General features: G+C 36.8%; 1 protein-coding gene across 2 annotated transcripts in view; it reads right to left on the reverse strand.

Moving 5' to 3' along the window:
* The window catches only part of LOC112155062 (collagen alpha-2(VI) chain), a 15,806-nt gene extending 3,756 nt beyond the window's left edge, over nucleotides 1–12,050 (reverse strand). Inside the window, exons 1-25 of one of the 2 annotated variants that reach the window (XM_024286448.2) lie at nucleotides 11,675–12,050; nucleotides 8,760–8,930; nucleotides 6,935–7,542; nucleotides 6,838–6,858; nucleotides 6,358–6,423; nucleotides 6,218–6,271; nucleotides 6,089–6,133; nucleotides 5,982–6,008; nucleotides 5,883–5,909; nucleotides 5,748–5,792; nucleotides 5,623–5,676; nucleotides 5,439–5,501; nucleotides 3,954–4,016; nucleotides 3,836–3,889; nucleotides 3,714–3,749; nucleotides 3,574–3,636; nucleotides 3,056–3,118; nucleotides 2,737–2,799; nucleotides 2,600–2,662; nucleotides 2,478–2,528; nucleotides 2,316–2,414; nucleotides 1,586–1,648; nucleotides 1,462–1,497; nucleotides 1,335–1,380; nucleotides 1,093–1,245 (exon numbers count right to left, since the gene is read on the reverse strand). In XM_024286448.2, coding sequence (XP_024142216.1) covers nucleotides 1,093–1,245; nucleotides 1,335–1,380; nucleotides 1,462–1,497; nucleotides 1,586–1,648; nucleotides 2,316–2,414; nucleotides 2,478–2,528; nucleotides 2,600–2,662; nucleotides 2,737–2,799; nucleotides 3,056–3,118; nucleotides 3,574–3,636; nucleotides 3,714–3,749; nucleotides 3,836–3,889; nucleotides 3,954–4,016; nucleotides 5,439–5,501; nucleotides 5,623–5,676; nucleotides 5,748–5,792; nucleotides 5,883–5,909; nucleotides 5,982–6,008; nucleotides 6,089–6,133; nucleotides 6,218–6,271; nucleotides 6,358–6,423; nucleotides 6,838–6,858; nucleotides 6,935–7,542; nucleotides 8,760–8,925 — 2,029 coding nt within the window. In that variant the 5' untranslated portion in view covers nucleotides 8,926–8,930; nucleotides 11,675–12,050. Of the gene's footprint in view, nucleotides 1–1,087; nucleotides 1,246–1,334; nucleotides 1,381–1,461; nucleotides 1,498–1,585; nucleotides 1,649–2,315; nucleotides 2,415–2,477; nucleotides 2,529–2,599; nucleotides 2,663–2,736; nucleotides 2,800–3,055; nucleotides 3,119–3,573; nucleotides 3,637–3,713; nucleotides 3,750–3,835; nucleotides 3,890–3,953; nucleotides 4,017–5,438; nucleotides 5,502–5,622; nucleotides 5,677–5,747; nucleotides 5,793–5,882; nucleotides 5,910–5,981; nucleotides 6,009–6,088; nucleotides 6,134–6,217; nucleotides 6,272–6,357; nucleotides 6,424–6,837; nucleotides 6,859–6,934; nucleotides 7,543–8,759; nucleotides 8,931–11,674 lie in introns of both variants that reach the window. The other variant, XM_024286446.2, reaches the window with a different exon arrangement.
* Between the last annotated feature and the right edge of the window lie 3,536 nt (nucleotides 12,051–15,586).

Here is a 15,586-nt window from a genome sequence, read left to right on the forward strand (position 1 = left end):
AAAACAGAGAGGCTGAATCAATCCACATGAATTTTTTTGAATTTTGTTTTTGACGAATCGCATCTACAGTTGGTTCTAGTCTTTGGCCTAAAGCAGAGGTCGGCAACCTTCAAGAGTAAAAGAGCCATTTGGGGTTGTTTTCTACTGATCAAAACCTAGAAGGAGCCATATAGTCTTACTTTGGCATTTAGAAAATTTGGATTTGCATTCAAGTCCATCTTTTTTTGTGATAAATATGAATTATAACTACTTTTTAGCACAAACAAAAGCAAAAATATAAAAAGGAAACTAGCATTTCTCAAAATTTGATATTTTTTTTTAACGTTTTTACCTTTTACCTTTAGTAGAGGCCAAATTAGCGAAAGCTAGCTCGTTGGTTAATTACCAGCTGAAATCCAAATTAGCATAAAATTTCTCAGTAAATTAAATCAGCCAAAAATGTTATTATGTTGCTAAAATAAAAGCTAAACTCCAAATTAGCCTTTAAAAGCTCAAGTAGACAACAAATTAGCCAAAAATGTTAGCATATCGCTAAAATATTAGCTTAACTCCAAATTAGCATAATATATTTCATTAGAGGCCACATTAGCCAAAAAACAAAAGCTAGCTCATTGCTCAATTACTAGCTAAACTCCTAAATGGCCTAAAATTCATAGGTAAACTAAATCACTCAAAAAAGTCAGCCTGGTTCTAAAATAGAAGCTAAATTCTAAATTATCCCCAAAAACTTCAGTAGATAACAAATTTGCCAAAAACATCTGCATGTTGCTAAATTATTCGCTAAACCTCAAATTAGCATAAAATTCCTCAGTAAACTAAATTAGTCAAACATATTTGTCTGTTGCTACAAAACTCTAAATTAGCCTAAAAACCCCAGTAAATAACAAATTAGCCAAAAAATGCTAGCATGTTGCTAAAATAATAGATAATCTCCAATTTTTTGAAAATTACTCTTTTTCTTCACCTAGAGAGCCACCAAGGAAGGATAAAAGAGCCACATGTGGCTCTGGAGCTGCAGGTTGCAGACCCTTGGCCTGAAGCAAGGAATTGGGTACAAAGGAGGAGCAACAAGAGCAGTGTTTCTGTTTGTACCAGTTGGGGATGTGGGGTCAGGGGCCATAGATCCAAGTCTGTTGATGGTGTTGATGACAAAATTTTTTTCCAAGGTGAAGTTTGTCAGTCCAACACTTTCTGAGCTGTCAATGATGAAAACAATGTCTAGAGCTCCACAATGCTTTTCACAGTCTAAAAAAAAAAAAAAAAACATCAAGAAATTGATTAGTGTGATAATAAATCTAAAATTTTGGGTCTGTGCTGAGTTCTGCACTGCTTACCACAACATCCACACGTCTCTCTGATGTACGTCATCACATCACATTCCTAAAATATGCAGATTTAAAGCAAAAATAAATACACAAGTCTGCTTTCCTCGTATTTTCCTTTTGATCCACGTATATTTACAGTGAGTCCAGGATCGCCTGTTGGTCCTGGACCGCCCTGCACAGACAGATCACAAGGAGCCAGAAGGGAAATCTGAAGTAAAATTATCATGCATGGTCAAGTCATTATTTGTAGAGTTTCTTACATCTGCTCCCGGGTCTCCCCTGGGTCCTCTCTGCCCTGGCTCTCCAAGCTGTCCCGGTTCCCCCTGCAAATCCGTGGAAGTGACTCATTTTTCTGCAAATAACAGCTGCACATGTCCAAAAGTATTCTCTCAGAGTCCTCCACTGAATACCAACAGCAGTTTTCATTTGTTTCTGCAGGGGTTATTTCTCGCTGCTGAAGAAGCACGACCAATAAACAAACTGATAAATTAGACAAATGGGATTTTAAAGAAAAATGGCACATGGTTTCTGCTTAAAAATATATTATTTCTGTATATTTGTTTAAATTAAAAGATAATAGATTTAATAAAGGATATGATTATACGTAATTTGAATTTGAAGTTTTAAAATCACATTTGAATTTAATTTTATTGTCATTGTAACAAGTACAAAAACACAGTGAATATGTTAAAGACAAGAAAGACGTTAGATTTTATTTACCATATATAAAGTAATTAGTAACTACCTTGTAATGTTATGAAGAGTGAATAAATAGTAATTGCATGAAAGAAACTGCTGTATTTCCATTGTTTTTTAAGCATCTGTTATCTCTGTAAGCAGAAACAATGTCCTGAATGCTCAATTTTAAAAGGCTGACAGAATAGAAAGATTAAATTAAAAATTAACTGAATCAGTAAAGAAACACATTTTTACCACATCATCAGTGCTGTTTAAACCAAAGCTTCTTCACCGTTTTATTGCTATTCTTACAGGCTCTCCTGGTGGTCCTTTATTTCCAGCTTCTCCTTTGGCCCCACATTCACCTCTGCTCCCTCTGGGTCCTGTTCTGCCCGGTTCACCTCTTTCTCCCTGAAAACAGCCGTTCTTTAAGTCTTGAAAACATGCAGAAATTTAGCAAATGTGGAACCATACAGGAGGTCCTCTTGGTCCTGGATAGTTGAATCCTGGTCTTCCTTTGTCCCCCTTTAAAGGAGAAAAATAGTGAAGGACTTCATGTTTGGTAGAGATGATCAATAATCGTTTGTCCTTCTTACCTGAAGGCCACGTTGCCCAGGGTTTCCCCTTGGTCCAGGTTCTCCAGGATCTCCCAAAACACCCTGCAGCAACAGTACATCTGTTTATTTAGAGCTCCAATATTAAGTAGGTACCACTCATAAAATAAGTGACAAACATTTTTTCCTGGAACCCCTGTCTCTCCTGGTGGACCTCTTGGTCCAGGAAGCCCCTGGTCCCCCTAGAAGAGGCAGAACATGTTCAAAACAATGATTTCTGGAGACTCCAGCCACTGTCAAATCCATAACTGGAGAAAACAATTCACAGATTTCATAGTTTTCCTTACAAAAATGTTCTTACAGGACAAGTAAAGTTCAGATTATTTTGGCACAACAGTGGGTACACGAAGGCGTAGCTCTAGGGGATCTATTTAAAGCTTTCTTAGCTCTGCTGAATCACGCTTTTGCCAAATCCCACCCACAGCTCGATCCCCTCACCTTAGAACCCTTAAATCCATCTTCCCCAGGTCGACCTCTTTCTCCCTCTGGCCCTTGTTCTCCCTAAAAAAAACAATTGGATCAGTCAGAAATTGCACTACATCGTTAAACATGAACAGAAAACACAACAGGATATGGGAAGCAAAGAGGAAATGCTTGAAGAATCCTGAGAGACGTTTTGTACAGACTGTTTCATGAGGTGGTGGGCTGCTAAAAAATCAAAGAGACTAGAATACAGCATCTCTCGTGTCATAAAAGGTCTCGGCAGCTGTGCTGGTTGTCTGTGTTTCAAAATCTGTCTTTTAGATCGTGGTGACTCTTTTTACTTTTGCTCCAACATTTTTTGGCTCAAAACTCCAGCTTATAAAAGAGGAATCTTTATTTTTTATTATAAAAGCATTGATGTTCAAAATAAAATATTGTAAATGTAAAAATACAAATCAAAAAACAAAAAAAGTAAAACTAAAGTATGAGACATTAAAGTTGCTAATGAATGGGGCTTTTTCTGAACGCTATACCTTTTCCCCCTTTTTCCCTTCAACTCCTTTGGTCCCAGGAGGTCCACGATCTCCTCTCCGGCCCTGACAATAATAATAATTATTGAACAAAAATTAGCAGGTAAAAGACAGAAAAGTGGCAAAGACTATTTTTGTTATACCAAATCGCCTTTTGCTCCTGGATTGCCTTTTTGTCCCTGTAAGAATGAAACATTGTAGTTCTTTATTTTGTCTTCACATGTCAACTTGAAGCAAAAATCAATCAAGGATCGCACTTTTTTACCTTTGGACCCTTATTTCCTGGAACTCCAGGATTCCCAGGCATTCCAATTTCTCCCTAAAAATTAGGAAATACGTTAAAAAACTCTGCATTTATAATAAATTATTTAATAATTTATTACCTTTGGCCCTTGTTCACCATCAGGGCCCCGGGGGCCCGGCTTGCCAGGCAAACCAGGACTGCCCTAAATCAAAACAAACAATAAAAAACAAAACAGAGTTAGCATATATTCTATAGCATAAATAATTAAAAAATTATAGACAGTGGCCCCTCTTACAAAAATAAATAAATAAATATTAAATAGTTCACAAATTCTGTCTGTTCGCATTCCTACCATCTTATTTAATCCATAATAAACAGCAAAAGTAGCATTTATTTTGCTCTTCTGAAATGAGACGTTTTAATTATTTGATAAATGGATAAATAAAACAAGCAAAAATGCAAAACAGTGAGTTTTACAACCCAATAGCTTGAAAAAGTCTGTGGTTTATTCAAAGCTGCGTTTACTATCCGCGCTCTGCTTGTCGTCACACTAGTTTATTTATGTAAGATGAAAAGCAGATCCAGATATGTCAGGGAACAGTGTCTTCCTGCTGGATGGGAGTTTAGCTCTGCAGCTGCCTGCAGGTTAAAACAAAATTAATCTTACAGTTTACAAAGTACCGCTACTCGGCGTACGTGATGTCGTGATATTTCATTCATCGCGTTCAGGGTTTTTTAGTGCTTGATATGTTGGAAAAAAATAAAACTCCACAACCTCACAGGTTTGCATTAATTAAAAGCATTTAATAAAAGTGTCATTAAAAGGTTCATTCACTACCTGTTAATGGAAAAATTTTCATAATGTACTCAGTAATTACTAGTAACTTATATCCTATTTCCTTTATCAGGTAATAATCACAAAGGGACAGTTCTTTTTTATCTGAATAAAAGCTCTCAGGTAATTTCAAGCAGTTGCACATTTGTTTTTTACTAATTAAATCGAGAACAGAGTGTCCAGGATCCTTTGATGATGCTTTTATTGTCCTTTTATTACTTCTTTATGTATCAAAAAGATTTTTGCTGGGTTTATTAAATATGAATACATTGTATTAACACACCAGTGAAAAACATGGATGATTTAAAGAGGGTGAAGAATGTCCTTCAGGGTTTCAAAAAACATATTTCTACAAGTCTGCTCTGCTGCCAACTGTAAATATATATATTTAACAAAAAACTTCTATCTTTAATTGTTTTACCTTTAGTGATCAATAAAGTTTGAATTTAAAAATGTGTGTTGCAGCACTAGAAACGGTTCTTGTGATTCGCTACTACTTATAGCTGAAATGGAAAAGCAGATGTCTGATTTTAAACATTTTGTGTTCCATAATGTTAGAGAAAATATTTGAAGGTTATTTTTTTCAAAAATGTCAGTTGGATCTCCGTTATTCTGACATTTCTGTCGATTATTTTAGATAATTTTAGATATATTTTGTCAAAATTCACTTTCTATAACTGACTCCCAATCCAATATATATTTTTTGTCCTAATTACATCCTAATTATGTCCTTCATCCACTCTTTTTGTTAAGTTATTAAACAAATCTTAATTTTGATCTGATTTACACCTTTTCCCCATCGGATCCTTGCAGACCAGTCTCACCGACTTCTCCTTGGTAGCCTTCTGGCCCCTTTTAGAAAGGATACAATAAGAAGAAACATCAGAAGTTAATAAACAATAAATCCAATATATATATGCTAGATCAAAATGTTTCTTGCTGAATTTGTGATCCATGACTCAGCAGGAGTTACCTTATTTCCTGGATCTCCTTTGCAGCCAGGAGGTCCAATTCTGCCAATTTTACCCTAAACATGTCAAAAAATGTGTTTAATATTCTTGATAAAACATTTTCCATTTTCTGAAAATCAGTACTCGCCTTTTGTCCATCAACTCCGCTTTTGCCTGGCACTCCTGCCACACCCTAAGTGTTTGCAACGCAAAGTTAAACACAAGCAACACACAATATTGACCCAGAATCACACAAGAAACATAGATGCCAGCCCCACAATACCTTTGCTCCACCTACACCAACTTCCCCCTGTTGAAAGAGATCAAACTTCAGCATTCTATTCTGTTTGACTTAATTCCTAAACCTGAAGAGGGATCTCACCTTATCGCCTTTGAACCCAACTTCCCCCTGAGGAAACACACAGACGCACCAATGAGACCTCACAGGTTACAGCACCACAAACCCTCACCTCACTGGCTTTAGCAAACCTTTGGACCAGGTCGTCCAATCTGACCCTCAATTCCAGGATCACCCTGAAAAGTTTAAAAGATCAAATTGAATAGACTTGAAGGGAAATTGTGTGTAATTATAATTTAATATGATTTTAACAAGCGCACCTGTGAACCTTTTCTACCCTTTGGACCTGTCTGGCCTCTGACTCCTTTTGCGCCCTGAGATTGAGCAGAAATGTTGCATTGTTCAAGAAAAACAAGCAAATTAGAGCCAAAAATGCAGATTCATTTGGAAAAACACTCACTTTTAGACCTTTAGGCCCTTTTCGTCCCGGGCTTCCAGGAGCCTCAAAGCATGTGGGTTTGTAACACTAAAAGAAAGAAGATGTTAAATGTGGCTTAAGTGATATTCTAAAACTAAATACAATTGTCAAACCAAACATTATAAAATGCTTGAAATTTCTATTTATTGTTGGCAAACTGACTCAGTATTTTTATGAGGTACTTATACACGAACAAGTTTTCAAAAGTTAGGTTATTGAGCTGAAAAATGCCAGTTTCAAGTAAGAATTTTTGGAAGTTTTGAGGGCTTATATAAAACCGATGCAGTATTTTCTTTAACTGTGCAACAAATTGTTCATCCTTTTTCTTGAAAAAGCAAATTCAAGGCCTGCCATTCGTTTCCCCCTAGGTTGAAATGGTGCAATGTTTGTGACAAAATGCAGGAAAATAACTTTTGAGCAGATCATCCTGACTGTTCGGTAGAGTTTATATATCGGTCTTACCTGTAGATAAGCTTGGTGTTTCTGCGAAGCAAAGAGTAAGTGAGTAAATACATTTGAACTATCATTTAATGCCAAAGATGAATATAGTTCACATCACCATGACTTTGATGATACGATCAATCGATTTGGTGCTCAGTTTTGCCCTTCCATCGACGATCTCCATAACTATGTAATCGTCCCGGAACAGTTCGGTGGGAGATCCGGCTATCTCCCTCATGCCGATCTCATCAATGCTCCTGGATGCTGCCACTGAGAAGACGTGGATCCCCTGATCTCTCGCCTTGTCTGCCATCATTTTGATCCCCCCACACGGACTCCCCGTCACGTGACCATCGGTTATCACCACAGCGAAGAGGACTGAGTCTTTACTCGTGGAAGACTGGGTCATCTGGTACGTCATGTTTTTGAGGGCACAATCGATGTAGGTGCCTTTGCCAAGATATTTGATCCGAATGAGATTCCGGATAAAGTTCTCTCTGGTTGTGATGTCACTAAAGGTGACCTGTGTTTGAGAGAAATGCAGGCCTCCGATGGACCAGGTGATCTGAATCTGGCCCCTGTAATCCTCATCCGCAAGTTGTTGGGCAAACATCCGAGTGAAATCCTTGATGCTTTCCACTAAGCTACCAGGCGGGGATTGCTGCAGGGCAATGGTCTCCGAGGTGTCAATGGTGAAGAACAGCTTTATGGGACAGTTGATGTTTTCTGATGAAGAAGGGAACATTAAAAAAAAAGGAAGAGGGATGCTGTGATACCTCTGAAGCAAGATCAGAATCACAATCACATTAAATCCCAGGTCCCCAACCCTCGGGACACGGTAACGGATGCGGAACTGGTACACGGTAAGGGTACTGGTACTGGTCCAATTTGCGTCCCGGGGGTTGGGGACCCCTTATTAGCGTCTATGCCCTGGTACCAGCTGGCCCTCGGACCGGTACCAGTTCGCAGCCCGTAGGTTGGGGACCCCTGATGTAACGGGAACAGCCAGCACACATCAAAAACAACAAGTTGGGGATACCCAAAACGCCAAACAGTGATGCGGAGAGGACTCAAACATCCGTCCATATATGATGAGCTGGGAGTGAGAATGCATTGACTATTGACGTCATCGAGTGGTAGTCCCATCCAAATTTGAAGACAACTTTTTTTCATAACACTCCGTTTGGAGGGCTAAATGTAGGGTTAGGGAGAAACCGTAGGGGCAGGGGAAGACATCGGATTTATCCTAAATCTACAACCATAACTAAGGTCTTGTTGACCTTTGACATTGGAAAGAGGCCGCCATCTTGAATTTTCCAAAATAATCACCTTCAGTACACGCTACAAATGTAAACTCCTACTAGGCATTTCAGTCAATAGCCTTTTAACTCCTCAAGCATCCTTGGGAAGCTACTTAGTAAAAATTTCGGAATTTAAGCTAAAAGTCATAACGTGGCAAGATTACAAAAAGTAGCGTTCCCTTATCGCTTGTACATTTACTGGAATATTGTGAAAATTTGATACATGAATTCTTGGCTCAAGCTGAACAAAATTATATAACATACGATAGGAATGTATTAGAAATATGAACATGGTTAGAAAAACCTCTGTTGCCAAGGAAATAAAAAAGTTTACTTCTGCAGATTCTTCTAATAATTACATAGTTCTGTTCGTCACCCCCAAACGACCAAAAAATGAAATGGTTGCTACGGAGATAAAACTAACTAAATTTTGTTTTTCATTTTATTCTCATCATGCGTCAATATAAGGTATTATCATTATACGTAAGGTTTAAATCCTGGCAAATAACCAAATTCTTACATCATTGACGATGAAGAACATATTTTATGTATTAATCAAAATTTATTTTCAATTCCATGATTCAATTCAAATTAAATTTATCACTAAATGCAACAATACTAAGGACAGTTTATATAACTCACTCTCACAACATTCAGATGGAGGTGTCGGCTCAGGTGGGAGTGGGGGAGGTGTTGGGTCTGGACTGTCACCCCGTCCAGGAACCGGTCTGGCCCCACGAGGTGGTGCAGGTTGAGGTACGCTGGCGTGAATCATGCACAGGAGGACAAACCCTGAAATCATCGCCATTTTTCCTGAAACACAAACACACTGAGTTCAGCTCAGTGTACAGCGTGTTTTGAAGAGCTGAGGAAGCTGTCAGAGGCGTGAGGCTCTACAGGCGGCTTCTGCAGAGTCTGAGAGTGCTTATCGTCTTTTGAAAGAGTCTCAGTGAAACACCGCTCCGTGTGAGGGTAGGAAAAACATTTAAATTGATGTTTTTTTGGCATCATTAAACGACAGAGTGCAGCAAAGTCAAGAGGAGGAATTTCAATGGTATTTTACAGAAATCATTTTCCTTCAAGCAACATGTTATTCTTTTGATGGCAGATGATTAAAGAACAAGGAGGAACATGTTTTCTTTTTAAAGGGAGCAGGAGGACCCAGCATTATGAGGCATCTGCAGTATTACAAAGTTCAATGCATAAATGTGACTTAGGTTTAAGTAAAATTAAGTATATATACTAATTTGCTTTTTTGTACCAAATATTTGAGCTTCTGGTTGCTCTGAACTATCAAATGTTCAAAAATTGTGTTTCAGATTTGTTAAAGAAAAACTTCACATCTCCCATCCAAAGAACTGGATCGTAACCTTCTTACGTTTGTTCTAATGTAATCTTTGTTAATGTTTTATTGTTATAGATGTTTTTCTTTCAAATATGCAAATGCTATTATTCCCAATTGGTCAATAGTATAATTAGATTAATAAAATTCCACACTCCTCCTTATCCAATCACAATCAATGCCTTGTCATGTCATGGAGCGTCAGAGTCTATAAGCTCTGGGATTTATTCATCTTCAACCACCAGGGACAATATATTTATTTCATGGACATTTTCTTGTTTCACTCATACATCTGTACTCACAGTCCTGAGATATTGCCTTACTGAAATGATCTGAAAGCAGTGGCGGATTTAAGAGTTTTGGGGCCCCAGGCAAACACTAACATGGGGCCCTCTGCAGTTTTTATGTTAATTATTTAGTCAAGTTTTATCAAAGAATGAAAACGAAATAAAAAATACTTAAAAACAGTTCATAATCAAGTGATGTCAATTTAAAAAAAATCTCAAAATTACCATTTTCTGCCCCCTCCACTTTTGCCTTTTTTCTTTTTTTCTGTCATTAAGTCCACCATGAAAAAAAGAAAATTAAATATATGAGATTAAATTAATAAAATCATGAGGAAAAAAGTAAACATTTTACAAGAACAAAATCATAAACTTATAATTTTACATGAAAATATTTTCAAAATAATTTAATAAAACAAATTGTGATTTTTTTCTCATATTTTATGATTTTATTCTTGAGATATTTAGATTCCCTCCCCCCCCCCCCCACACACACAATTTTACAATTTCTCTTAACAACATTTTGACTATTTTCTTATAATTTGAGTTTTTTTTTCCTTTTTTGTCTTTGTGGAGTTTAGGAAGTGTGGCAACAAATTTCTTCTCCTTGCCTTTTGCTTTTTTCACATTACAATGCTTTATATAATTTTATTTGTTTGTTTTGTTTTTATGTCTTTTAAAAGTCCTTCTTTGCTTGCTGTTACTGAAATATTCCATTTCTTTAGACGGGCTGGGGCAGGAAAAAACACTTTTACATAAGCAATCTTATGCAATTTTAGTGATTTGGATTTTTTGTGACACACTCAGATAATAAGGGGCGTGGAAAATACTTTGACCGTGGACCCTGGGACAAAGGTTGGTGACTGCCTGGGGCCCCAGACATTCACTTACTTTTGCCTAATGGTAAGTCCGCCCCTGTGAAAGAAAAGGCAAATGTTGCACCCTTGAAAATGGACAGGACTCTGTCTTCGTTTTTGCAACTTTATTTGCCCCGAACTGAGTGCTTTTTTTCTCTTTTGCTACGTTTTCTGAGACAGCCGGAGCGACAGAATGTGATCACATACCAAAACCATAGACGCAGCTCTTCTTCTGCACATCCGCACACCCCAACAAAAAGGAAATACGCTGCATCTAGCAGGTAGTTTCAAAATAAAAGAGCAAATAACTAAACTTAGAAATTATTCTCATAACTAAGACAGAAAAAAATATGATTATTGCTAAAACATCTCTCCTGGACAATATCTAATTAAAATAAATAAACTTAATCTTTCCAGGCTGCAACACAAAGCAATTCACCGACTTCTAACTTTTCCAGAGTTAAAAATAGAAAGAAAAGTAGAGGGTATAAATATTTTTTTTTTCTTTTCAGAAGTTTTTTTGTGTGCAACCTAAATCTGCAACTCCAACTGTGAACGCAAAGAACACGATCATTTGAGGCCAAATTCTTGAAACCAAATACCTATGAGAATTGTTCTGCTTCTTTTGGAATGTTTCTTTTACTTTCAACCGATTACGGTTACAGATGATTCCCAAGGGTAAGTAAATCTACGAATACAAGCTATTTTTATCATACTGTACATGGATTTTCAACTTATTGGTGAAAAAATTTTAAAATGATAAAAAAAGTCCATGCAACAAGCCATTTCAATACAAAAGGTGAAACAAGAATGGATCTCTCTAGACCTCATCATTTCGACAGATTTCAGGCGAAGAGGTTTGAAACTTCTGAGGTTTTCATGAGCTTGATCACTTAAAAAAATATGTTCTGATTTGCCTGTTTTCCATTTAAGATACAAAATTGACAATCAAAAGTTCCCTTTATTTATATGGAGCCTCAAAATACTCCTATGTTCAATCAAACTTAGATGTACACAAGTATAAAATTATAAATAAAAGTAATCTGTTCCCAAAGTTTAATTAAAGCTACTCACCTTCAAAGCAGCACGGAGAAAAGTGGAGACCGGACTGTGTCAGGAAATACAAGCAGTGAAGATAATCATCTCAACAGGGAAGTTCCAACATCAGGCTTAATGTGGATCTGAGCTGCTCCGAACGCCACCAGAGAGTTCCGATGAGAGTCTGCTGCTGGACAGAAACACGCTCTACAACTAAAACCCCATTATAGAAGCTTGGAGATGTTTCTTCTTGTTTATAGAATCATTCTGGGGGTGAATTTGTCTAAGTGAAGTGGCAGAAAAAAGGTTTGAGGAGCTTCTCCTCAAATACCTCCCACTGCTGGATACCCTTACATGGAAAGTGCTGCTCAGATTCTCTCTGTTTATGTTTCATGACTGCGCAGAATGAAAAATACCACGCAGGAATTTTAACTGTACACAAATATTTCTTAAAAGATAACTGACCAGATCAGCAGAATGTACAAATCACATTTTTTTTTGTTTCATTTAACAGAAATTAACTTTGACATATGTGTAGATTTTTGGGTTTGAAATAAACTTTCATCATCAACTTTATTATAAAAAAATAAAATGAATAAATAACAACAAGTTATAATTGAATAGAAAATAAAACACATTGAATTCAGTTTTGTGTTGATGGAATTACTTATCTTATTCTGGAAATTAAAGTTATGAAAATTAAGTTCAGCTAGCTGTCATTTCACTAAAACAACACCTTTGCTCAAAAAAAGAAGTTCTACTGAGTTCTACTTGGTCTTTGTTGCTAAGGTAACATTACAGGCTTTGATGTTCCCTGCAGGACTTCATCATTCTCGCTCTTTGTTATGAAGAAATGCAGACTTACTATGCTTTGAAACATTGCTTTTGCTCATAAATCTTTAGGGATCCTGAGTATTTTAATTGTGTTGAGATCTTTTTAATGAAAAACATATTGATAATTGTCTCTATTTCCCTTTTCCAAAGTATTCCGATCTACATTTGCTAGGCTGCTTTGTAGAATCGTCCTGTTGCCAGGTACTCTCCTACTGAGGACCCCGCAATACATTTAAATATTTAGTAGTAACTTAGCTGAAGGTGATAGTAGGCTATAACTGCACAGTAAGTACATCCCATGGCGACAGAATAAATATTCACTCCTCTTTCACTTATGGTGGATTTCAGTATGTTTCATTTTTGCCAGCAGAGTACATTTAGTGTCATCTGTTAAAATGACTCTTCTAGAGGTCTGGTGCAGAATCGATTTACCAAACGTACTTCCATGAAGTTTTTAAACAGATGATTATTTCTCCTGACAGTTAAACACTTGTTATTTTTTTCTGATTATTCTTTCACTGAATTTGATCCGATTCCCAGGTGATGAGCTGAATCCAGTGTGTGTCCTTATACAAGAACCTTCATGCTTTGTAGCAGCAAGGGGACCCGAGTCTGGGTCTCCCTGTGCTGGTCCCTAGTTCAGTTAAAATACACCGAAGGGCATCCAACATAAAGGTTATTCACATCTCTGCGGGAATTTGCTGAAATGTGAACAACTTTATATTTGTCATGCTCAGTGTGGCCTGTAGGGTTAAACTTTTGGATTGTTTTTTTTCCTGAGTAATCCACACTCTGAACTTGATCTCCACTTGTTAGAAGTTAGCTATTACATTTTTTTTTAATCCAGGAGGATTTTTATGAATTTAATTAAATGGATGTAAGAAAACTTTGACTTCTTGAAATGTACATTCTAAACTAAGGCAGAGTGCACATAAACGCATACTCTCCTTTTTATGAGACTGAATAACCCAAAGGGCATAAAGTAAGTTTATCTAAGAGCAACCTGAGGCACTGTGTGGTATAAATGTTTGCACATATAGCTGATTTTGCAATTTTATGCCACGAAAACAGGAATCTTGGGACAAGACAGAATGTAGCAGAGTAGAAACAGGCTCCCTCAAGCCTCAGGTCAATGTAAACAAATATAAATCCTGTTTGAAAGAATAGTACACATGCTACACAGAAGAGATCCAGACAAACTAGAGCACACTCTCTTTGCCCTGAGATAATGGTGCTCTAACAATTCAAAATTTACAGTTGTGGCCTGAGTCTTTCTGAATCTTCAAGCCTAGCATCCCTAAACTGACCAGATGTGCTGAGGAGGATAAGGTGTACTTTTGCCTTATTGGATCACAATAATATTATTGTGCTCCAATTCGGCCCAGTTGGCTGAACTCTGCAGTAACAATTCTGACTCCTACACAAAATATCTCACACCACTCATATTTATTTCAAACCTTTTTATTAACTTCCAAGTAAATGAAGAATTTAATGGATCTTGACCTTTAGAGCATTACATGGACAGGCTCCCATCACATTGCAGATTTGATTCAGCTGAGTCCCCTCTTTCTCAGTCTGAGGTCATCTGACAAGAATCCGGTTCTTCTCACTCGGGGGAGAAACTGTTTTCGTGGGCGCACCCCGAAAAAGACTTCCTCCTTAGTCAAATGTTTTTAAAAGACATATTTGTTCCTGCAAGTTAGAGTAAAATCTTTATGTGAATTTGCAGTGTTCTTTACCATTTCCGATCAATTTTATTGAAAACATCTGATAAGAAAATATAGTGAATATTACAGAAACATTGTCCTTGTTTTACCACCTTTAATATGACTCTATAAAGATGATTTTGGTTTGTCTAAATAAAATATTGAGATTATTAGATTTTAGGAATATCAATAGTCATTTTTTTAACATTGTTGTTTATTTAATACAGTTTAATCATGCTCATGTCACTTCAGTGCAACTTTTATCCAAAAAATGAAACAAAAAACTGTGATTGATTTGCTACTAACTGGATCCAAACGTTGTTATTATTGTGGACTTTTTATGTTCAATTTTCTTCAAGAAAACGTTGTTGGTTGCTTTCTTTCTTCTGAATTTTAAGGCTAATTGGTACCAACTCCCAAACTCCATTTGGTGCTTCCACGTGAATGAGGTTGTGTTCTGTTCAGCTGTTTCCCGTTCTGTTTCCTGTCACACCTGGTTTATGGTTCCAATCAACCCAGCTGCTTCTCCTTTGTTAATTATCTCTCCATGTGTACAAATATAGCTCCTCGGGAGCTGTCCTCCTTGGCCAGATCATCGTCTGGCTCTTGTTCTTCTTTTGTCTCGTTTCATTCAGGCCTCCTTTTATTATGCATCCTGTCAGTTCTGCCAACTTTTAGTTCATTAAAGCTATTTTTGTCTGGTTGGTTTGCTTCAGTCCCACCAACATAAGTCCTCAACAAACACCCCTGACGTAAACTAGTCCTCTAGTTTTTTAGTGCAGGGATTTGTAATGAACTTGTCAAATAGATATGTATGCTTTCTGAACCTTGGAGTATTGAAATAATTTGAATTATAACGATAATAATGAACATAATTTAATTTAATGTATTTTTTTAATGTTGTTGCAGCCTATTTCAACCTTATTTGTGAACATGTGCTTTCTAAATAGGCTAAATTTTTCTGTTAAATCTTTTGTCTTCAGCTAAAACATCTATACCATGATTTTCTTTAGAGAAAACGATATCCATATATATATGATCATATATTACCTTTGGCACACCAAAGAACAAATTATGAGTAATTTTTTTTTTTAACCCGTAAGTAAGACCCTTCGATCTCTGAGGTACCGGGTTTCGCTGCTTGTGGGTGCCGCCCATTTAATGATATCATCCTCGAACAGGGGTTATGCCAAGATATGTTTCCCCTGTCACGACATGATTATTTCTGACATTGTTCATTTGTTTTATAACATTAATACTTTGTGTAAAAATAAAATGGATGTTTACAATATACTTTATTCTGGGGCTTTTGGGAGTTTGTCATATTTTATTTTTTTCCTACATATTTTATGTAAAACAAAGACAGAGGGCATGGATTCTGTCAGGCCCAGTGATGTAACCTACCAGA

The sequence above is a fragment of the Oryzias melastigma genome, linkage group LG21, assembly GCF_002922805.2.
Source record: "Oryzias melastigma strain HK-1 linkage group LG21, ASM292280v2, whole genome shotgun sequence".
In the NCBI taxonomy this organism is placed as follows: domain Eukaryota; kingdom Metazoa; phylum Chordata; class Actinopteri; order Beloniformes; family Adrianichthyidae; genus Oryzias; species Oryzias melastigma.